We start from the raw sequence: 25,058 nt of genomic DNA on the forward strand, positions 1-25,058 counted from the left end.
AAAAATGTATAGCTTGTAATGCACAGTAAGTTGCTTTGGATAAAAGCATCTGCCAAATGCATAAATGTAAATATTTAGCCTGATCTCACAAAAATTCTTACATATTTTATTGGCTAAATCGTATAAATTCATACGAAGCTAATAGTGCAAAAACGTACGATTAGCTATCTTAAAAAAAACCAATAACGAAACCCCACCCCTAAACCCAACATCACAGTGGCAAAGGCAAATCATACAAAAAATATGCAATTTAATATGAATTAGCTCCCTCGTAAAATACATACAAAATGCCATGAGATAGCGTTAAAATGTTATGTAAATATATCTATATATAACTCTTTATCTGGAAATTAAACCTTTGATCCACAGCAGCACCTAATGTAGGTTTCAGGAGCCATTTTTTGTAAAGATGAGAGTTTTAAATCAAGTATAAAGCAAAGTGCTTTAAATCCTTCGTGAGGAATAATGGAGGTCTTTGCGGTACCCGGGCCACTGGAGCTCAGCACAACATCTGGGTTTGCTTCTGTTAGGCCCAGTCTCTTTTAAAACCAGGTGAACGTGACATTTTAATTAGGTGATGGAGACAATATAATTCTGCTTGCAGCAAATAACAGCATATAGAGCGAGGCCAATTACGATGAAGCCTGCGGCGGATGTGCTGCTGACATACTGTGTGATACAGAACAGCTTGAAGCATCAAAGGTTTTAATCATTTTATTTATATACTGATGATCTAAGAAAGACTTGTAGTGTCTGCCATTGTCTTGTGTATTTTGTCTGGTTCTCCAGTTTTTGAAGATGCTTCAAAGGGTTTCTATTTTTGCACACTATTTTCTTGTTCACATACACTACACGAGTCATATCTGTTAAAGCAATTGAGTACAGCCACTGGGTCTGCATTTGTTTCGAATCCAGGGTTTTTACTAATCTCTACATTTATAAAAGAATGAGACATAAAGATTTATTTTAAATGTACTGTATACTCACAGGTTCACCCGGGGGCCCCATTGGCCCCGTAGGGCCCCTTTGGATGCGATACATCCTTCCATCAGAGCCTTGCACGAGGTCCCCATGCCTGCCTGTTAGTATAACAGTAGATGGACGCTCTTCAGATGCTCCACTAGATCCTTTGGAAACTTCAGGAATTCTGGGTGATACGGTGGTGCCCCGGTCTAGGTTCTCCTTTAACAGGTTGGACTCTTTAGGACTAGAGGTGGGTTCCCTAACATCCAAATTGATAATTGTGGTATCCCCTGGTTTCTTTGGTAACAGTTTGCCAGTTTTTTCCTTATCAGTGGTAATGTTTTCATCTAAACGTTTAGACGTGGATTCTGGCTTCCCATCCCGACTGCCTGCAGCTGGGAAGGTCTTCGAAGGTTTGCCACCATTTTTAGACAAGATGTTATGGTCCGCAAGGTCCGTATCCTCATCTACCTCAAATACATCACCACGCCCCACAACACCAGGACGTTTGGATCCGGTTGGCAGAGTCCCATCGCCGCGTATAATCCCACGTCTCCGCAATCCCTGTCGAAACATCCAAACAAATGATTCGCTTTAATCAACTTGCTTTCATAATTTGCACAAAGGCGTTTGTAAAAACCTGATGTGATCAGTGTCATTTCTTATAGCTTGTGCGCCAAGAATGGTATGTAAGCTATTATTTATATCTGTTTGTAATTTGTGTTCTCATCTGGAAGACTTGTGTTCGCTATCCTGTGATGTGTTTAATGTAGATGTAGCCGCTGGCATTGCTGCATAGTGTGTAATTTACAGTGAAAATATCTCTGTGGCTTACTGTAAAGCTGCCGTTACTAAGACACTCAGGTAAAAACAAGAGGGCCTTAACCCTAAGCAGACAAATATTAATATTTAACCATAAACCATCTTGTAACAATAACAACATGTCAAGATCAAAAGCACATACATGACTCAGACTTGAGTTATATGCACAGATTCTTTACAAACAAGGTTTACCTCCGGGGTCCGGACTGACTGTGGCACAAAAAATCTTAAACATATGAAGACACTTATAGTTACAAAAAGTGCTGAATAGGTAAACCTAAAGTTTGAAATGGAGCCAAAACGTCTTTTGAAAAGAAAGAGAGGAAAAGACAAAGGATGATCTGGTTTGGTTCTGAACAAGTCCTTATCAGCCCTTATCTGTGATAAAACAGCCACATCATTGTGTCAAAGTATTGTATTGGTACAACATATCAATATGACATGCTAAATAGAAATTGTGTTGGCAAGCTGGTCAATAAAAAAAACATATATAGTTTGACCACTTTTAGTTTACATGCACTGTTAAAAAATTGTCAAAATATGCACTGTACTCAAGCTGTCACTGGGGCAATACCCTTAGTTTTGAAGATCCTACTATATTAAGGGCTCTATTTTAACGATCTGAAACGCAAGTGCAAAGCGCAAGTGACTTTGTGGGCGGATCTTGAGCGCTGTTGCTATTTTCCCGGCGAGAGAAATAACTCTTGCGCCAGGCGCAAATCAATAATGGGTTGGCCTGAAGTAGGTTCATTATTCATAGGTGTGGTTTGGGCGTAACGTCAAATAAACCAATCAGAACGCTATCCAACATTCCCTTTAAACGCAAGGGCGCAAGTTCCATGGCGGGTTGCTATTATTATGACGGATTTACCAGGCGTACGCCAGGAGCGGTTCACAGCCGAGGAGACCGACGTTCTTGTAAGAGCAGTCAAAGACAGAGAAGTTGTTTTGTATGGGGATAGGAGAAACCCGCCCAAATCAGCGTAGGTTAAACAGGCGTGAGGGGAAATAGTCACAATTGTCTCATCAGCTGGCATCCCCATCATTGCGCCAAGCGCTACAATGATGTCAGGAGACGGGGGAATCCCAAGCTTGCCAGCATAAATCGGGCACGCCGTGTAACGGGAGGTGGATCTGCCTCCACACATTACCTGACGCCAGCAGAGGACATCGCTGCGTCCACTCTCACCGCTGAAAGGGTTTGGGGGCTTTGAAATCGGACCCAAGAAACGCAAGCAAGGTCCAACCCCAAAGTACTCTTACAAATATAGTTTAAATACATTAAGGTTTCTTTTGAAAACATTTTAATTATTATTTACATAAAATAAACGTAATACAGCCACACATCAAACTTATGAAAATATTTTAATCGTTATTTGCATGAGAATTTTTTAACGCAGCCACAAAATAAATAAAAACTCACCACAATGCTTGATTTGCAAAAATAACTGTTGCATCTGTGTAGATTAGATAAGCAAAGTGTCTGCGCTTTGTGCACGCTATACATTATGGTCAAGCATGCGCCCTTAAAATAGCATAATGAACAACGCACCACTGACTTTAGACTAGGTTTTTTTGGTCAGTAGCGCAATTGTTTTTTGAAACTGCAAAATACCATCAGGGATGGTTTGTGCCGGAACACGCCTCCTTTTTTGCGCTGAACCGCCCAGGGAGCGCAAGTTCATTCCCTAGTTTGCCGACGTGCGTCTGTGGAGGGAAAAACCCGCTGTGCGCCGGTGCAAAATACAAATGATACATGCGTCACTGACAAAGTCAATTGCGCTGGGTGCAAGATAGGGCCCAACATCTGTACACTGAAGGAAAAACATCTCTTTCATTTTACAGAAGAATGTTATATGGGTTTAAAATGACATGATGTTAAGAAAATAATGAAAGAAATTTTGATTTTGGGTAAACTGTGCCTTTAAAGGTTCTCTAAGCGAATCTGCGAGACGTTAGTTATTGTTGACTTTCGAAACTGTTTTCAAACAGACGGAGCGTAGCTAACTCCTCCCCCTCCCCCTCCCTTCCGTGCTTTCATGAACGCGCCCAACCCCCACCCCCAAATCCTTCTTGTCGTTTATTGGCTGGAATACTTTGTTTTGTTTTGTGAGCTAGGTTTGGCCATTTGTTGATATTGCCGTTTGTGAAGCCTGGGCTGTCTACAAAGATCGCGTTTTTTTACAGTTTGATCAGCGGACAGGCAGCAAGCAGATAGTGAGGAGATGTTTCCGGTATGTAACAAAAAATGTTTTATGGTCTAAAACGCGTCAATTCACTTAGAGCACCTTTAAGGACAGGCCATCTGTGAAGGTAAGATGGAAGAGGCTTTAAAAGAGGGGAACCTACTTAAACCCTGTGGCTTAACAGGACAGCTCACAATGGCTCTTTCTTTGGCCATGGGCTGATAAACCGACACTTGATCTCCACCTGGCTGTGGAGAGCTGTCATCCAGTTTATCATCCAGTTGTTAGCCTGATATCCCCCACCCTGCCAAAGGGGGTCTGATCACACAGACTCGCATTAAGTGCACACAGCAAAGAACCTATAACCATATTTATCCACCAGGGGGCTTCCTGTCACCAGGACCACCACATGAAAATATTGCAAAACCAAACTATTAATCAAATGCAAATGTTTGGCAGGGAAATAGGAAGTTTCGTAAACGTATTTCACTTTAACACATAACTCATCACACAATGTGCTACAGACATGAATGATATGTCATAAAATAGGATTAGAGCAATATCTGGCACAGAAACATTAACTTTCTTTTAGAATGAAGAAATCTTTTGACTTAGGCCACTAAGCAACTGCACAGCCATGCCCTACCATCCATCCATAACATTGCAGCATCGTAGCCGTAACCTTACATAGTTAACACTGACATTTTCTTCAGATTTGTGTTGGTAATGCTTATTCAGAGAAGGAAGAAAAAACAGAAGCTGTAACAAGAATGGGCAAAGATCTGTCTATATAGAGGAAGACTGCTGTGACAGACTAAGTACAAACAAACCCTTACTTTGAAGCAACTAAAGACCACATTTCAAAGGAAAATGCATGTCTCAAACCTGTAAGGAACACAGATATGTGTTGCCACTTTTTAAATACAAAAAAACCCTAATTTTTTAGGTGAACTGTAACTTTACTATTATTTAAGGTCTGTAACAAAAACTTGAAAATTCTGATCATTCCCTGACGTGAAGACAGTTTAGGCCGCTTAGTAAGAGGGCCAGATGATAGATTTGTGAGAGAGGTTTAAAGTTTCCTAAAAAAATGAAATGTACCCTTAGGCGTAGCAGATTATTTACACTGGTAGAAACATCAGTGGTGATAATATGAGTGCAGAAGCAAAAACAGCTAAAAAAATTCAATCAATTGCCCCAGATCACCCTTTACTGTTGCAATGTAAAATTTAGCATCCAGCGGTTTGGTCAGTGTCTCAATACGCACATGCAATGTCTAGAAAAAGCCTTACAGAGTTACACACACACAGAGGCCATCACGAAGGGGGATGATCTGAACTGATCTATCACAGACACACAGGCATTTATATGAGCAATGTCAAACCAGCCGTATCTTGCATTTTTGTCTGAAACATAATACAGTGTCATGTAAAACACTTTGCATGCTCTGACAGAAGATCCTGGATTTTCAAATGATTTCGGAGGTGCGAATTGGAAACAAAGTAAATTTAATACAAAGAAAAGATGTTAATTAAGAACAAAGGAAACACAAAAACAAGAGCAGCTGCAGAAGTAACTAAATTAATCCAGCTGCCTCATTCATTATGTTATTTTAGTCTTGTCATAAAACTGGTGTAGTTCTGTCACCAATGTCCTAATGTCAGTCTGGGAGTACAAAAATGTATTATTATATAAAAATGCTAAAAAAGAGAAGTGGATATCATACAGCAGTGTAACTACAACTACAGTGAAACACAGTACAGTATACTCATATACAATTTCAACATTAAAGGGATAGTTTACCCAAAATTGTAAATTATTACATTATTTACTTACCTTCATGTTGTACTAAACCATAAGTTTCTTTATTGTGTTAAACACAAAAGAAAATATTTTAATAAAAGACTGTTAGCACACAGTTGATGGCACCCATTGACTTCAATATTATTTGTTTTCCCTACTATGGAAGTAAATGGGTATTGTCAACTGTGTGGTTACCATCATTTATCAAAATAAACTCATACAAGTTTAAAACAACATGAAGGTGGGAAAATAATTTTCATTTTGGGGTTAACTATCCCTTTAATTTTCTATAAATTATATTGTACAATTTAATAAATAATACCACAGAGCTGTTGAATGCTTTATTCTGATTGGTTGAGAAATCTTCCATGGGTATGCATTATTTATTGATAACCACACTCAGTTTTGTATTATGCTGCATTACCACCATGGATCTTCAATTATTCTTTACATATTAATGGGGACATTTTACAAGACTTTTCTAAGATGTAAAATAAATCTTTGGTATGTGAAGTACGTATGTGAAGTTCTAGCTCAAAATAGCATACATATAATATTATAGCATGTTAAAATTGCCACTTTGTAGTTGTGAGCAGAAATTGGCTGTTTTGGGTGTTTCCTTTTAAATGCAAATGAGCTGAGTGGTATTATCCACTTCTTCTTTTTTTATATGTGTTTTATTGAGCACGAAGCATACAAAGAATACATCAAATAAAACAATGCTTGAAAGCAATAAAACAGTGCTCACAATTTTTTCAATTTTTTACAATTCTCCCCCCCACCCTCCTCCTCCCCTCCCTCTGCACAACGTCCCTGTCCCCCACATGAAATCTCACACCCTAGGCCCCCTGTTCCTAGATATCAAACACACATATACATACATACGAGAAAATAAATAAATAAATAAGGACTGTATTATCCACTTCTGGCATCACAGGTGGAGCCTAATTTCAATGACCTATTTTTCACATGCTTGCAAATGGTTTACATAACTAAGTTACTGGGTTGATCTTTTTCACATTTTCTAGGTTGATAGAAGCACTCGGGACCCAGTTATAGCACTTAAACATGGAAAAAGTCAAATTTTCATGACATCATTTAAAAGCAGAATTTTGAGTAAAAAAAAGACATTAACTTTGCAATGTTGGTTGTATATATATAGATATATAGATAGTCAAGAAATGGCCCCGAGCTCCCGGTACCCTTTCAAAAAGTAATTAATATTTCAGGGATGCACATTGCTACCAAAGAGTGCACATTACTACCTTATATCATTTACATATTAGTATGATCTAATTGGTACATATTAGGACCTTTGTAAAGGGTACTGCCCTAGTGACAGCTTAGGACCTTTATTGACCTGGTTTTTGACAGTCCATGTCTGTATTTATTCTTCATGCCAATACTGAGACCTCAGTCCACGATACATATTCAGAACAGGCAGCTAAATTCATTCACTGCACAATTACTTTGCAATAAAAAATAAGTTCCAATGAATTTTAAAAAAATTTGCAGAACCATTAAAATGTCAAATACAAAATTTGCAGGCTGACACTAGACATGAACCTTGCATTTGTGGTAATCTGTGTTAAACCACCTCAGTAAAAACTAAATTTCCCCCATATAACCCAAAACAACTGTAACCTCTCACATCTGAAGCCAAACCACACACACTTTTAAGGAGAGACTGAACTAACACTTTATAACACAGACGCAATATAAACCAGAGCACAAACATTCTGTACGAACTAATTTTTATAAAGTCTGGCATGCCAGGTCAGTGGGTAGAACCGAAGTAGTAGTGGATACTTTGCAAAACAAACATATTTCAAAGGTTTGCCAGGGTGAGACCGTACCTTTGGAATGTGAATCCTCCGACCATGCACTCCGAAAGGCATCAAATCGAACAGAATCCAACCCAGTAAACACATCCAAATCCTCATGATGGTACATACACACATGCACACCTACAACAAAATGCAACTGAACTCACAGGTAGACCAGTCAAATACACACCCACAATCTATCCACCCACATACACACAAACACACTCATGTCATCTACTTCATACAGTGAGACACCTGTATGAATGTGTGGCCTCCGGGTAAACTGAGCTGGCGTGTGTGCTTGTGTTAGCAAGTGGATAGAAGGCTTGTAAAAGTAATGAAATGGTTGCCAAGCAGATAAGCGTTCGCTAATACAGAAACACAATACAGAAACAGAAACGTACACAATTATTACTAAGGGACAAATAGGCCAATGGTAAATTAAAATATTATGCACACTTATGTAGGCACAACATTAATATGGCATTGTCTGAGATGTCATATGCACCATGCATTTCTTGACAATTTGTAGAATGAGACGATTATCTGTATCGACATCAAAGAGAAAAAATAAAGCGGAGCCATAAACACCCTCTCCAAACCACAACACAGGAATTATGACATGACATCTACAGCAATGTGCAGATTCCAGCTCTATACTGTACACATTGAGTTTTTACATCTATCTGTCTGTCTGTATGTCATTGAACAAAAAGTAAGTGAGAAATGTCTTTGCACTTTGCATTTACTGCAATTGATTTATTGGGGGTTTGGGAATGGACTGTACTAAATCACTGACTCCGAACTGATCATTAGAGTCAGTGAGGCTGAGGGCAATGGCAGCAGCCTATGATTGCCCAAGGACATAGAGACAGAGAGATACAGCACAGACGCCTGCACAATGATATATAATCATACTCTCCAAAAAACTGCATTAACTGTTTGTATAAATAAACTCTAACAGGACCAAAGCCCCCATTATCTGATAATGAACTGATAATTGCCACTTTTGGGGTGTCACGATTCTCCAAATCCTCGATTCAATTACATTTTCGACTTTAAGGTCACGATTCAATTCTTGATTTTTCCTTTTTTTTGAAAGCACAAAAATTTTTTATGTCATTTTTAGACTAGACTTTTATGAAATATAATATCTGACCTTGAACCCGGAGATGTTATCCCATGTTAGTCGTGCTGCCAGCGGAAAAACACGCATATACCTGATAAAACGAAACTTCCTGTCAGATTAACATTCCTGTCAGTACTTTGCACCTTGTCATTTAAACACGAGCGGGAGTAATGATGGGTTTATATGGACGCTTATATTACATCGGAGTCCGCTGCTTGTGTTGTAAGTTGTGTTGCTTGTATATTCAGCGCAATTGATGAAATAAGATCGATCACGCAACTTTCACATGCTTGCAAAATGAAACTGCGTAGATCAGCCGCTTTAGTTTTAGTTTTATCAATGAAAGGCTAAAAATAGCATTTTACACTGTGTGTTCGTGCCAGAAGTCAGAAAATACGTAAAACATTGTGTTCAGTATACCTCAGATTAGATAAATGGGCGGAGAGAAGGCGGTCTCCTGTGGCTGAACACATTCAACCACATGGGTTTAAACTACAAAAGCTTGGCAAGCCGACCGGACGTGACATGGGGGCGTGGCAGCATCGACGATTCAATTTTTTAATAAGAAGTTCGAGGTTGTGACTTAATTTTGATCGATTTCAATTAAAAATCGAAATCGTGACACCCTTAATACAAATAGATATTTAAAGGGACCATATTATGCAAAATCTACTTTTACAAAATGTTTGGACCTACATATGTGTTGGCAGTGTATACACAACCACCCTACAATAAAAAAACAAAGTTTTCATTTTTTATAATCATTAGACATGCTGTTTTGATTCTCTTGTTAATGTGACATCACACTGATAAAGCCCCAACCACGGCCTCTGGCTGACTGGTTCATTTTACCCAAAAGCTTTTCTAAATGTGTTAACGTAGTAGCACTAATGTGGCTAAATATACCATTACCCCAGATTTTATTTACAGGAATCAGATCTATTTTTAATCGAAAGTGGTAGCTCATTTGCATTTAAAGGTACACGCATGAAAACAGCACTTTTTCCTCCCACCCAAATAGGGGTATTTTGAACCTGCTATGACAAATAATCTATGGGATTTTTGAGCTGAAACTTCACAGATACATTCTAGCCAAACCTGAGATTTATATTACATCTTGTAAAGATGGGCATAATATTGGTCCATTAAAGGGATAGTTCAGTCACCATTTACATTTACTATTTTGAGAAATGTTTCTAACCAAACCTTTTGCGGACCCTATTCACTTCCATAATAGGAAAAAAGAATACTATGGAAATAAATGGGGTCCACGAACGGTTTGGTTACAAACATTTCTCAAAATATCTTCCTTTGTGTTCATCAGAACAAAGAAATTTATACAGGTTTGTAAAAGATGACAGAATTTTCATTTTTGGGTGAACTATCCCTTTAATGAATTTAGGGCTGCAACAACGAATCGATTAAATCGATAAAAATCGATTACTAAAAGTGTTGGCAACGAATTTCATTATCGATTCGTTGTGTCGCGTGACGCAGAGACGTTTAATAAAAAAAAAAAGGAAAAACTTCAGTTAAGCGCGAAGCGGAGTGAACACACTCGCACTGCGTTCCAAACCGCCTAATTCCTTACTATATAGTAGGCAAAGAGTACGAGAAGTAGTGCTTTTCGCCTACTATATAGTATGGAAGTATGCGGTTTGGGACGGAGCGTCGGTCTCTCTCGCGCACTGTTGCTTGCAGAGTTCGGCGCCTCATAGAAGGGCGGAGAAAAGATAAAAAAACAGCAAAGGTAGAGGAAAACCACATGTCAGTGTTTTACTCCTCCCAAACGTAAGCGCGTCACCTGGAAGTTATAGCCGGCAAAGAGGTAATCAAACAAAGACGACACGCTTATGCTTTATGGAGCGACGACAGCGAGTAAAAAAAGTTTCTAGAACGAAAAAAAAACTCCAATGACAAACTCTAATGATATTAAACAAAGAAATAAAACGTTGAGAGAGAGTTGTATGGACGCTTTTCCCCGTCATGGACCTGTATGTTAAATCATTGCGCGTCACTCTCCTGGGGCCGGTTGCACCAGCTGTGCGTAAGTTACAACGTAGCTTAGTTACGACGTAAATAGGCACTAAGTTACAACTTACGCACTACTAAATGTTTTTGCGTTGCACCATTAAACTTAGTTTAAACGTAACAATACGTTGTAACTAAATATTTACGGAAGCCCCTGTCCATGAATAACGTTTGGAATAAGATGTCATCCAGATTATATAACATCGATGAGCTCGTATTAATTATGAAGAGCCGCAAATTCGTCAACGACTTTTCAAGAACTGTTTAATTTTCTGTGTATCCATCAATTAAAATAAGATTTAAAATTTCTTCCTGTTTATTTTCTCTTCCATGTGTGGGATATATATTTTCAATTAAAAGTGTAATGTTTTGAGTTCGATAACATATGCTTTAACGTCTTTTTTTAACTTTCAGTTTAGGCGAGACAAGAATGAGTTTGAAATTACGTACTGTTCAGACTATTTCCTGCTTGCCCATTATAAGGCTTGTGATTGGGTTAAGGAAAATAAACGTCATTCTATGCGACAACGCATTACTTTATGGAGAGCTTACGACCTAGGGTGCGTTCCACTCCAGTTTTAGACACACACTCGCAAACTTCCCTAAGCACTTCCCCTCGGGGGAATCCCTGTCGCCATTTTGAAGTGCGTTCCACTTCGTCAAGTGGACGAGGGAAGTTTGTATGGACAGACCCTCGCTCCCTCGATTTTGACCGAGGGAGCGAGTCTGCTTCATATGTACACTTCATGCAGCTTCATATCCCACAATCCAACACGATTGTGACGTCACTTCAGCAACTCGCGCTTTGCACATGGAGGGGGCGGTCTCCACTTTCCATGTGATCAAGGGCTTAGGGCGATCCATTTGAACCCACTTCAAGTGTTCTAGCAGTAGTGGGCACTCGTACAACGTAAGCAATGACGTACATCCGAGTGAACGAGACTGAGGGAAGTTAGCGAGGGAAGTTCATAAAAAAACGAACTGGAACGCAGGGCTACTAGCTACGTTCTGCCTTAAGAACAAGTGGTGCAACCGAATTAAGTAAAGAGTTAGTTATAAACTAGCTAGTAGTTACTAAGCCTCTAGTTTGGACTTTACGTCCCAGTTTAAGTAAGAACTTACGAACGACTGGTGCAACCCTACCCTGCTGTTCTGTACTGCGCGCTCCAGCTCATGCAGAGCAAGGAGACGCGCGTGCCCGGCCCAACATACAGTACATCATACAGTAAGTGCCGCCTTTTGTTGCATAAACATCGTCTTACATTTTTTAAGGCGAAGTAATGAATGGTGTATTTGCATTTTGCGCGGGAGTAGAAGACGCATCTTCCGTTTTCACAAGACGCATTTATGTGGCCAAATGTAAATGGAACAGTTTTAACAAATGAGATAGCTATCCGATCAGAGAAAACACATAAAGTCAAATATAAGGTACAAAGCTGTCACTGGGGCAGTACCCTTTATAAAAGGTCCTAATATGTACCATTTAGGTACAAATATGTATCTTTGAACTGCCAATATGTACTTTTGAAGTACTAATATGCACGTTTTGGGTACAAAGGTGTACCTTTTTGAAAGGGTACTGTCCAGTGACAACTTTTGTACTTTTATTTCTGAGTGTACTCGTATACTATCTTTTTGATCCCACCAAGAGAGGCTTCTTAATGGGAAATGCATCATAAAAAGTCTATATATTTGGCAGATGTAAAGCATACATGTGTATTTTTTTGTGTTAGTCCATTTTTATTTTATTTTATTATTATTTTAACAGCTCAGGTATGTTCAATGAGCAACAAGTTTGTGCACTTTCTAAAGATTTTAGTTCTGTTTTGAATAAGGGGTTGGAAATGAATGCTTTTCTTGTTTTTTGTTTTTTATCCGATTCATCGATTAATCGAACAAATAATCGGCAGATTAATCGATTATTAAAATAATCGTTAGTTGCAGCCCTAAATGAATTACAAACATGTTGTAGTAATCTGTACTAAACAGCGAGTAAATGATCTCAGTGCTGCTGAGGGCACCAATTACAGTAAAACAGATAAACGCATTGTCTTTGTGGAAACTTATTTTGGGCTACACCCCTCACCGAATCCATTCCATAAGAAAATAACTCTTCTGTGCGGCTTTCACAGGACAATAAACAAATAAAGTCAAAGATACTTTTTATGTGTGGTTGGTATGAACCTGCTTGTATGTTTATTTAGATCTTTGTATCAAAAACTATATACATTTTTAATGTTAATGAGTATGCACTACAAACACCATACATCTTAATGTTTACAACCCTGCGATGCAAAGGATGCATGCATGCCCAGCAGGCAATTTTGCATCCAAACAAAATGTTAATACACAAACACAGTCCAGACGTCTAGGCTAAAACAAGTCAAATTTGGGCTGTCAGTAAAATTTAATGGAATTGTTTAGAAAACATTGAAAATATGTTCATCAATAAACCAAACACCTTTGCTTACATGATGGCATATCATACATCTTGCAAGTTACTAAAGCAAAGACACCATAACCAATTTCGAGTTTCTTTTGGCAAGAAATGTGTTACTTAATGCTGGGATATATTGTGTCTATAGGTAACCTATATGTTGAAATGACTGCTTTGGCTATTACATGTTACAGTAATGTTAATAAGCACTACAATCTGCTGATAAGGCTTTTCAGCTCATCTGATATTGAACTTGTTTTATCTAGTTAAATGACAGAATGAGAACTTATACCAACTTACATCATAGGTAAGATTAATCCTGTGATGACAGATGTGTTTGTAAGTTCTTAATAACCCCCCAAGTTGCGTGGCAACTAATCCATGAGCTCATCATCTGTGCTCAGTCTATGCATGCGTGCCAGTATATGTCGATCTTTAGAGAATCTTGCTTATAATAAAGGATGTCAGCTAAGGGTGATTTCTGTGCCACTAGCAGCACCAAAACAATCAAACGGTCCATCCATTGACCTGTGGGTATTAAATGTCGCTTGTAAACAACAAGTGCACCATTCTTGAAGAAGAGAGATGAATTATGTCCATAACAAACAGTGTACAACAGTTTATGTGCCAAACTCGCCTACGGCACTGTGACGTCACCGCTCTAGCTGGAGGCAAAACATTAGTAGGAAATTCATAGCAGGCGCGCTAAAAGTTTGAGGTTTTGACTTTAAAATGTCATCTTGTTGTGTTTTTTGGCAGCCAGAATAGCAGGAAGAGCACTTTTGGTTCAAAACTTAAGTTTTCCCGGATTCCGACAGACATTCCTTTACAGAAATCAAGAAGACAATTGTGGTTAAATGCAACAGTCTGTAAATTTATATTAAAATGATTTATGTATTGATTGTATTGTCTTGTTTGATCATGTAATATTATGTTTCATTTAATGAGATTTCGGGGAAGTGGCTTTATAAGACCTTAGGGTCTTCTCACTCTCCCGCACAGTATTTTTTTGTGCTTTTTTTCTGTTGTTTCCTTTTATGGATTTATTAAAGTTGTATTTTAAATGTGCAAATAAACAAATCAAATCAAATCATAAATAATGCTTGTGTTTGCAGTGCACATTTCATATCAGGTAAAATAAATTCAACTAAATAAACTAATAAACTAATAAAATAAACTAAACAAATCAGCAAGTTTCTGTTTTATAGGTGAAAAGTCATACTTCAGCGCTATTGTTTAGCTTAAATGTTAAACAAACATACAGCGATAGATGTGTGTGCCATCCTTTGAATGTTTTTTTTTTAAATAATCCACATTGCTAATCATAGTTAGCCCAGCGATAGGTTACATTAGACATTAAGCCCAAACCACCCGAAAGTAATTCATATTTTGTCTAGGAAATATCCAAAACCTGGTTAAAATCGCGAGAGTTAAAGGAACAGTATGTAAGATTGTGGTCAAAACTGGTACTGCAATCACACAACTTGTGGCTAAAACTGGTACTGCAATCACACAACTGGTGGCCAATACACAACATGACAACATAAACATCAGTTTAGGGCTGAAACTCCACTTTTAAAATGACAATATCCTGGCTGGACCACTGTTGTCAGTGATATAAGTGTTTGAAATGAAAATGATTTCTTAATGTCTAGTAACATATCAGGGCCATTTTATGATTAATTGATATACATTTCTTACATATTGTTCCTTTAATTTACAAAAAAAGCCGTCACAGTCCTGCATTCTGACAGTTCCAAACCTTCTTTTGCATCCATGTTTAATAAATCCCTCCTAAAACATGCTAGCTTATGTTTGTCAACATTGCGTCCGCGGCTCTTTTTGCCTCCAGCTAAGCCCCGCCCACACGGATACGTTGCAATGTTTACAAACTTTTAAGGGGTCTATACGGTGCACTTCAATATATTTGATGTCAATTTGAATCTATCACGACATCCTATATATCATTGAAAAAGCCTCTAGAATACATATTTCAACTGTGTTTTATAAAATAAATGATGTACTGTATGGAGAGTAATTGATTCATTTATGAAAAGAGTGTGCCTCAAAACATTTATATCCTGCTAAATGTCACTGTCCCGCTACGTTTACTTCAGGAATTTTTTTTAATCATGACAAACTATATATCATTTGAAAGCTCTAAGAGTGTAGTTTTTATTTATTATCAAAGGAATGACATAGTGAGAGCCATTTTTTTTAAATTCCACGGGTCCACAGGCCCATATATATACATATATTTGTGACACTAATACCCTATTCTAAACCTTAAACCAGTGGCTCTCAAACTGGGGGCGGCGATGTGGATAAGACACACGCCTTTGGTGTGAGAGACCCGAGATTCGAATCCACTGTGACACACCATTGTGTCCCTGAGCAAGACGCTTAACCCCTAGTTGCTCCAGAGGTGTACGACCTCTGACATATATAGCAATTGTAAGTTGCTTTGGATAAAAACTTCAGCTAAATAAATAAAAAAAATACAATTTATCATGAATTTTGTGTAATTAAACCTATAAAATAAGGCTACTAACCAAAACACTACTTTGTATAATTTAATATGTTTTTATTTAAACTTTTTTTGTCATCAATTTTATTTGAGGGGGGGCAAAGGAATGCGTCGTACACAAGGGGGGCCACATGCTGAAAAAGAAAAAAGAACCACTGCCTTAAACATTTTGACAAACTTTATATTACTGGAATGCTCTAAGGGTGTAGATTTCATATTTCATCACCATTTTAGGAAAATTACGACATAGTGAGAGTCAGTTTCTAAAATGTCACATGGCCACATGTGCACCCAATGTGTTTTTACATATGTGTAGCACTAATACCCTATTCTAAACCTTAACAATTTTGACAAACGATATATCATTGTAAAGCTCTAAGAGTGTATTTGTCATATATCATCACCATTTTGGGAAAGAAATGACATAGTGAGAGTCAGTTTCTAAAAGGTCACGGGCCCACGTGTAGGCCCAATTTGTTTTTACATATTTATAACACTAAACCCCTACACTAAACCTAAAAAAATCTTGATAAACTATATATCACTGGAAAGCTCTCAGAATGTAGTTTTCATATTTTAAAGTCATCTGATGATAGAAATAATTTTGTGACAATTTTACACTAGTTCCATGATCCCACCCCCATAGGAATGCATATTAATTAATATTCATAACGCTAAATCCTAGCATAAATCTACAAAAATGTTGACAAACTGTATATATCACTGGAAAGCTCTAAGAATGTAGTTGTCATATTTCAAAACGTTTTAGCAGTAATAGTAATGCAGTGACAGTAATTTATTAATTTGTGACAAGATTACTGTATGCAGCAAACCATTGACACCTAGTGGGCGTTGTTGGTAAAACCACTTAAAGTGTGACACAAACCTAATTTTATTTGTGATTTTAACTTGAAATTTGGATCAAAAGTACTTGAGACTTATGTCTTAAATTTTAAGTGTTTCTGGCATGAAATATTTCATTTTTATAATTTAATGTATAAAATATATACTTTATTGCATTATTTTTATTAATTACAATAAATGTAAACGTAAACTGCTATTCAGTGAAAACCTTTGAAGTGTCTTCTTTAAAAGGAGACAAAGATTAGGCTTCCAGACCAAAAAAATGACAGCGTTATATTTATTTGAAGAGGCACATCAACTTTTCACCCCACATTCAAAGGGGGCGCGGGGATAGGTGACAGAAAAGGGGTTAAAGATGCTTGTCTTTCAAAACACCCCTAATAATAAAACCTGAAAATATTTTATAAAAGTAATTTTCCCCTCTAGGCACAAAGCTGGCAATGCTTGTCAACACATTCGTCAGTTAACAAATAAATTACCTTTAGATATTAAAATAAGTTCAAAGGCACGTCTGGAGCTGTTGAATTCTGCGTAACTTCCCTAGAGGAGGACTCAGTCTAACCCAAACAAGTTTGGTGCACAATCCACCTCTACCAAACAAACCCCACAGGAAGAGCAGGCTTATTTTAAACACACAACCAATTTTTAAACACAGTACACTGCCTTTCAGAATAACAATCCATCAATCAAAAAACAAACAAACACGCACCAAACACTGGGCCAAAAAACATACCAGGGTTTGCCGCAGCACGTTTCAGTTTGGGCGGCTAAGCTGGGATACCCTACCACCTTAACTAGGTCGTCCAAAAAAAAAACGCATCTCAGAGCATCTCAGAGAATAGCGTGGCAGCGCTTCACACCGCATGGTCACCGCAAGACATGGTCCGTCACTGTCAGGAGGATAACTAGCCTGTTGATAAAACATTTAATTCATTAATAATCTAGTATGTGTTCATTTTCTGTCATAGTTTCTTCAAAATTAAGTTTTATTTGAGTGTTTTAAATAAAAATATTTTCATCATGACGCGTACGTCCCGCCCCTTTGATTGCCACTCCCCCCGGCCCGCCCACCGGCACAACCCTACCACCTTAACTAACACATTTTCTGCGGGAAACCCTGCATACTATAAACATACTGTATGATATACATACTATAAAACTAACATTTAAGGCCCTGTGTCCACCTGAGAGTTTTTCCTTGCAGTTGACGTAATGTCACTGGTCACACAATTCGATTACGATTATTATGTAAACGATTCAATTAAATTGTTTGTGTGACATCTTTAACATGCACTGTAAAACCTAAAAGTGAACTCAACTCAAACCATTTAAGTAAACCGGGTGCATTAGTTTTAAAACAGATACATTTGAGTACTGTGAACTTAAACAATTTGAGTCATATGCTGTTATGCACTTATATTTAAGTTCACACTACTTAAATATAAGTGCATAATTGCACATGACTCAAGTTCACAGTACTTAAATGTATGTGTTTTAAAACTTAAATGGTCTAATGCAACCGGTTTACTTAAATGGTTTGAGTTAAGTTAACTGTTAGGTTTTACAGTGTGTCTATTGAGCGCTTTACATCCTAAAGAACTTTCAACTGCGGTCCAAGTTTAAAAATATAAAATGCGCTTCATTTAACCTCTCATTTAAACTCCCTCCTGCGTGATGGGTGAGCACTGCTTTTTTAATTGATAATTTGTTTTTATGTATCGATGCAATAATTTTTCGCTATTATATTTAACTGCACTAAATCATAGCAGCCAAAGTGCTCAGCTGAAGAAACGCTGGCCAGCACCCAGTTGGCGTGCGCCTATGGCTTTCCCAGCCATGTTTAAAAACTTTGGTGGACACGGGGCCTAAACTAAGGCTTAGCGGTTATCTTATACTGTCATATAGGTGGATTTGATTCTGGCCTGCACCATGTCACAACCTCTGACCTTTGGTTACGTAAAAGGGCTTGAAGAAAGCCAGATGTTTCTTATTAATCTGTTCCACTGGGAATACATCCATGAAACTGGCAAACTAAAAACAGCAGAGACATCAAAGGGAAATACTAATACACGTTCACAGTCAAGAAGTTACACCTGAAGAAAGACAAAATCAGGAGAAATAAAAAATAGTGGTCTTTAATCTTTGAAATCTGTCAGTTTTTTGTCAAAACGTAATATAATACAGTTGACTGATTGTGGCACATGAAACGTTAGATGTTTAAACCATTTTCCACTTTGGTTTAAATTCTCACGGAGTCCATCAATATTCATAGCTCAGTTTCCAAAGTTGGGTCAAAGCTCAGGATGACCCTTAATCCACAAGCCAAATAACTCACAGCTGTCAAACACACATGGCATCTCATCAGGACCATGCGTGCACTCGACCGGGACTGGTCTAGCTCAGTTACACTACACACCAGCTCTAGTCGGCTTAACAGAGGACAACTGGAAATTTCTCATAGGCTTGGTATGCGTGCTCAGATTTACTTTGTAGTATGCAGCATGAGTTTTTTATTTGTTTGTTTTTATGATCTTTTTTATTATTGGGGATACTCAGTTTTGTACAGTACACAAAGATTGCAGACAGCACATTTCTAAGACTTCACATGACATGACTTTAATTACCCTAGTAAATGCGACTTTAAATATTGCTTAAGAGGATTAATGTGTTGTAAGCAATATATAGTTGTTTACATGCAATGCTTCGGGCCACAATTCCAAGTAGTTACACTAAGTACTGTATGCAATAAACACAAGATTTACAATTGTTTCACTGACAGAAACGCTATTATTGACACTGTCAGCAGAAACTGTAAAAATAAACGCTTAAACATGCCAAGATATGTGCGACATGGTAGATACTGTGCATGAGCGCAAGTCATGATGTGCCCAGAACAGACAGGACTGAACAAATCCAATAACAAGTTTTCATGATATCCCAACAAGCAATTTTGCACTTAAAAGACATCTAATAGCCGTCTAAACACAACCCAGACGTCTAGGCTAAAACAAGACAAAATTTAGGCTGTCAATGAAAATGTGATAGACGTCTAACCGTAGCCTAAAATAAGTGAAATAAAATAATAAAATAAATGAAACACCTTGTTATCACTGTTGACTTTGCATAAATGGTGGAATATCATTCATTCAAAGTTATTTTGGCTAGAAGTGGGTTACTCATAGCTGGACTATATTGGGTCTCTAACCTATAGTGAAACCAATTGCTTCCTGGGATGGTTTTGGTTAAAAGAACCATAAATGTCCTACTCACTTTCTTTGAATGAAAACAGAATACAAAATAGTGGACACTGCCAAATATTTTATGATTTTCAGAAAAGAAACAGCATGAAAAAATATGAGGATAAGTAAATGATAACAGACTACATCACCAGGGGTGTTGCTTGGGTCGGATGGGATGATGGGCTGAGAAAAATGAATCCAGAAACACAGCAAATAATTTTATTATTTATATATTATTTGTAATGTGAACATACTAAAGAAAGCGTAAAAACATTTTACAGTATTTTAGTTATCTTTGGTCTGTCTGTCCCCATTAATATTGTAAGCTGTGAGAAGTTACAAAGCTTTTAAGTTATTAAAAATTGATAAATAGATTAGTTTTTATTTTATTATTACATAATGAAATACGATGTTCAATGACGATGTCTTATAAACCTGCCAGACTGAACAGTTACTGAACAACTCGAAGCGGAATAAGTGGAATAAATCATGCGTAAAACAAATGCTAATCTACTATTCAGACGAAATAATACAAAAGTTATCAACAAAAATAATCTATTTTCTTGTCCACTACAATCGTCCCTCTCTTATTGAGAAACTAGATTTAAAACAAAATGTGAGTGGTTCTTGCTGTGGCAAATCTTGGGACACAAAATGTTGCAACAAGATTAATGAGTCAAAAGAGCCCATCCCTATGTCTCTACAATGTTCTGATGCAGAGATATAGCTCTTGCAAAACGGTATCCTCATTGGTTGCTAGGGAGTGAATTGGCCTCCACCAATGATTATACTCCAAGAAATAAAAAAAATATCCCATGATGACTCATGATTTTTGATTTAAGTTTGCAGCAGTTTAAAGCAAAAAGAAAAATTTTCCTTTCTCAAGACCAATGACGAAATCGTGCATGCAACCTCACTTATGACTATACACTTTAGTTTAGCGCAGTAACAGTTGTATGACCATAGGGCTTGCTTGATGTCAAAGGTTTTGTTCAATTATAAGGCCAACTAGTGGTGCAGTCATACCATTTTTTTTTTGGTGTGGCCTCAGACTCTGCCCATACATCAGCGGTTCAAATCTGGTAATAAAATCTCATTTTGTTACGGAGTTATAAGCATTAATGTCTAAAAACAAACACAAAATGTATGTAAATTTTAATGTGATGCCAATAGAGTTTTTTGTTTTTCCTACGGTGGTTTCGAGTGATCGGTATAACTCTGTTGGTGATATTTGCGTGTGTTATTCAAATGCTATTTTGCTGCGCAAAACTAAGCGTAAAGCGAAACCTGCCATGTTTGGTATCGTTGGACTCCCCCCCCAATTCAGGGCTTGTCCCCTAAAAATAATAACATCTATTACATTTGTGAACTTTAAAAGATCAGGGGCTTTTGACAAAACATAAGGGGTTTAAGCCCCCAAAGCCCCCTCTCGCAATGCCACTGTACACCGCCATGGTTCATATCGACTTAGCATTGCTACTCACAGTTATTTTTGCACGAACAGAGTCTCCGTCCTCGGTTGTCTTTAATAAATCCTCCAGATCATTTGAGGACAGCAGGAGCTCCTAAAGAAAGACAGAAAACTATATGAAGATGCAAAGAGGCGTGGCAAACAATGCAATTTAATTTCAGGTGTTGCTTTATGCATTAAAAATCGGCAAAGCTTGTAAAAGTCATTCTGATGAAGAGCATGGTTACTGTGGAGTCTCAAATGGCTCGCTTACCCCTTCAGGGTGTATGCGGGGAGATCGAGGTGGTTTGTGTCCTGTACTGCTACACTGATCTCGCGCTGCATCTGGGTCTCCCATCAGAAACGTCACTTGCATTAAATCGCCCTGTACAGATGAATGAAAGCACATTATACCTAGACAGATGCGCACACATGCATACAACTCGCATGGCTTCACAAAGCATGCATGCATGATTACAAACAGACAAAATAAAAAGTCGTAGTCATAAAAACTACGGAAAAGAACAAGCTTAGTTTTAAATCTTGTGTAATAAAATCCTAGTGCTAGTTATAGCATTTATTTAAAAATTTTAAAAAACAATAAATCAATCCCTTGTTCAGGTTTGCATCAGATATCTTTTATGTTGGAAATAACACTAACAGAATGTAAAAGACATAAAAAACATTAAAACGTTATCCGCCTGTCAGCAAAAGAATTGACATTCCATCTGGTATCTTGGATGAACATAAACACAGATGTTAGGATCGGGCATACTAACTCCAATGCGCCGAGAGATCCTCTATAAACCCAACTTTGGGTTAAAGTGCCAAGAGAGACTGTACTGGAGATGTATTTACATCTTGTGCTGAGAGCTGATGAGATGAAGGATTATAACTGTTTCCATCCCGCAGGAAGTGGATAGATACAGTATGTTTGAGTCATACAAATCACAAATTTATTTTGCATCCTTACCTCAAATGGGGTCTCAAATCCCTCAATGATTCCTCCCACCATCACCAGGCCATCTGTGGAGATCCCCAGACCCTCTTTGTACGACCAGTCCATGCTCTCAACCATAGAACAGTCCACATACAACGCCAAGCGGCCTGTGGAGACGCTGAACGCCATGCGGTGCCAGTCTCCATCAGACAACACTGTCACAGGAAACCTGAGAACAAGAAGACAGGATTTGAAAAACTGTAATGAGTTAATTTTCTTGTTAAAGGAATGCTCAATCTATAAAAAATATTTCCAACAATCATATACTTTAGCAATTTGTTAAAAATTTTAAGGGGACATATCATGACAATCTGACTTTTTCCATGTTTAAGTGCTATAATTGGCTCCTCAATGCTTCTATAAAGAACAACCCAGTAATTTAGTTTTGTTAAACCGTTCTCTGCAAACATGTGAAAAAATACGTCATTGAAACTTGACTCCCCTTATGATGTCAGGAGGGGATAATACCGCCCCTTAATCTGCACTATCCAACCACTGCACTGTCATTTAGTACAGAGATCAGCTCATTTGCATTTAAAGGGACACACCCAAAAACAGCACATTTTTGCTCACACCTACAAAGTGGCAATTTTAAACTAGCGGTTGATAGCTGATAGTAAGAAAAATATTACAGTATTACGATACTGATTATTGGCCGATACATTGGTGCATTTCTACTATAAACTAATAACTTTATGAGTCCTGACATAAAAATAAAGGAAGAGAGGAAAATTTTGCAATCATATAACAAAAAGATAAATGACATTTAAAGACAAACATGCAGAAAAAAGGAGGTAAAGAGAGAATAAACAGACATAACAGGATCCACTTAGAGGTCTCATTTGAATGATCTTTCTCTTCCTGTCATCACGGCTTTGGGGCGAGCAAGTAAAAACCACAAAACAATCAAGATCACCAAACACTGTAATTGGGTTTACAGATGGTTCCGAAACATTTCAAATGGCTCAGCAAAGACAATTATCATGTTTTCTCTTTTCCAAAACAACTTCATTCGGTGATTAATTGTTTGGATGTCTAAACTCTGTCTGCTTGAAAAGAACTAAACAAAATATGGGAAAAAGTGAGTTTTAGAGACAGATGAAGGGGCTGAGTTTAACTGCAGCAAATGTATTTGCTCTGCAGAACACAAAAAACAGGACGCCTGAAGACTCACTCATAATGTCGCTGCTGGGTACTGATGAAGGTGATGGCGTAGGCACTGATGCGGACCTGCAGTAAAATGTGTCCGTCCGGGCTGAGGAAGGTGAGCAAGCTGCGGTCTTCAAGCTGGGAGCTGCGCAGACGCAGCAGCAAACTGAACTCATCAGCAAACCTGAGACAAAAGTGTTCAAAAAAGAAAATTCAGAAGGCACGTGAAATATCAAATTGTACACTTTAAGAATGCTGGGTTATTATGCTTGGTTGGTTTAACCCACTGTTAGGTTAAATATAAACATTTTCTGGGTTATTTTAAATCAGCAGCTGAGATTGCTCCTTTTTGACCCTTTTTGATTTGTTTTGCAACCCATGTAGTTGGGTCACATATGGACAAACCCAACTGTTGCGTTATAAATAACCCTATGCAAGGTTGTTGTTACCCATCCATGGGATGAAACAACCCATCTGTTGGGTTTGTTCATAGTTGACCCAACTATGGGTTAAAAAAAAACTAAAAAAATGTAACTCATTCCCCGCCAGCATTTTGCAGGGTTCACATCATACGCGGTAGAGGCGGCAAGCGCTAGTGATTTAAGCCGCCTTTCCACTGCACACGACATACGGAAACGACAGTCGGAGTTCTCCCCCTAGTGGCAGTCGTAATGAAGTATCAGTTTAATCGTATATGGGAGGGAAGCTCATTCCAGCGCAAGAGGCTTCATTCTAATATTTTTACCATGGTGGAATAAATAAATGAATGCAAATGAATGAAACAATAAACAGCTATGCATATATGACAAAGATTGCCAATATTTTTTTGAGAGAACATATAAAGACAAGATTAAAATAATTACATACACAAATTAAATTAATAATGTATTTATTATCAGTAATCAATAGTGTTTTTTTAAGGATTCAAGTGTAACTTATAAAGTTAAACCAAAAGGATTAATCATTTTCACCTCACACACAGTTTGTGATTGAAATACAATGAAAAACATAACTTCCGGTCGGCATATCGCATGCGGTTTAGTCGCACAAGTTCACATTTTTTAACGCATCCAACCGTCAAAACGGATCCGATATTTACGCATCCGCAGATGGTCGGCACCTCACGCATCCGCTTTGCGGCTCTCCATAGGAAATGAATGACTTCCGGCTTATCGGCCGTCGTTTGTCATGTGCAGTGGAAAGGCGGCTTTACATGTTAAGTCAATGCAAAGACGCGAATTGGCATCCTGCGGCGCTGATGGCGCGTTCCACGTGAATTGAGCGTTGCCGCGGGAAACATGCGAGTTGAAAAATCTGAAGTTTGGCGGATTGAAGCGCCACGTTAACCAATCAGGACCTTGCTGTAGTAGTGACGTGATTACAGGAAGCGAGCGGAGTCTCAGCGGAGTCGCAGAAGCGCTTCTCAAGATGCGAATTTCTGTGTAAATATCATAAATGACTAGAATTTCACGAGTGGCTTTTGAAGCGAGTAAACTCAAATGTTCAAGTGTCTTTTTTGCACCATTGCTTGAATGCACCATTTTTTGAAAAGTTGCCCGCCAGCATTTTTTGTGATTTTCACCAAAGTTTCACAAAATGCCTTCCAGGAAAATTTTCTTCTAAAAAAAACAT

At 37.9% G+C, this 25,058-nt stretch overlaps 1 protein-coding gene across 1 annotated transcript in view; it reads right to left on the reverse strand.

Annotated features, from left to right (window-relative positions):
• LOC135721694 (uncharacterized) overlaps nt 1–25,058 on the reverse strand; it is an 87,151-nt gene that overhangs the window by 33,180 nt on the left and 28,913 nt on the right. Inside the window, exons 3-7 of the mRNA XM_065244121.2 lie at nt 23,452–23,610; nt 22,251–22,446; nt 21,552–21,662; nt 21,312–21,392; nt 988–1,527 (exon numbers count right to left, since the gene is read on the reverse strand). Of these exons, the coding sequence (XP_065100193.1) occupies nt 988–1,527; nt 21,312–21,392; nt 21,552–21,662; nt 22,251–22,446; nt 23,452–23,610 (1,087 nt within the window). The remainder of the gene's footprint in view (nt 1–987; nt 1,528–21,311; nt 21,393–21,551; nt 21,663–22,250; nt 22,447–23,451; nt 23,611–25,058) is intronic.

The sequence above is a fragment of the Paramisgurnus dabryanus genome, chromosome 18, assembly GCF_030506205.2.
Source record: "Paramisgurnus dabryanus chromosome 18, PD_genome_1.1, whole genome shotgun sequence".
In the NCBI taxonomy this organism is placed as follows: Eukaryota; Metazoa; Chordata; class Actinopteri; order Cypriniformes; family Cobitidae; genus Paramisgurnus; species Paramisgurnus dabryanus.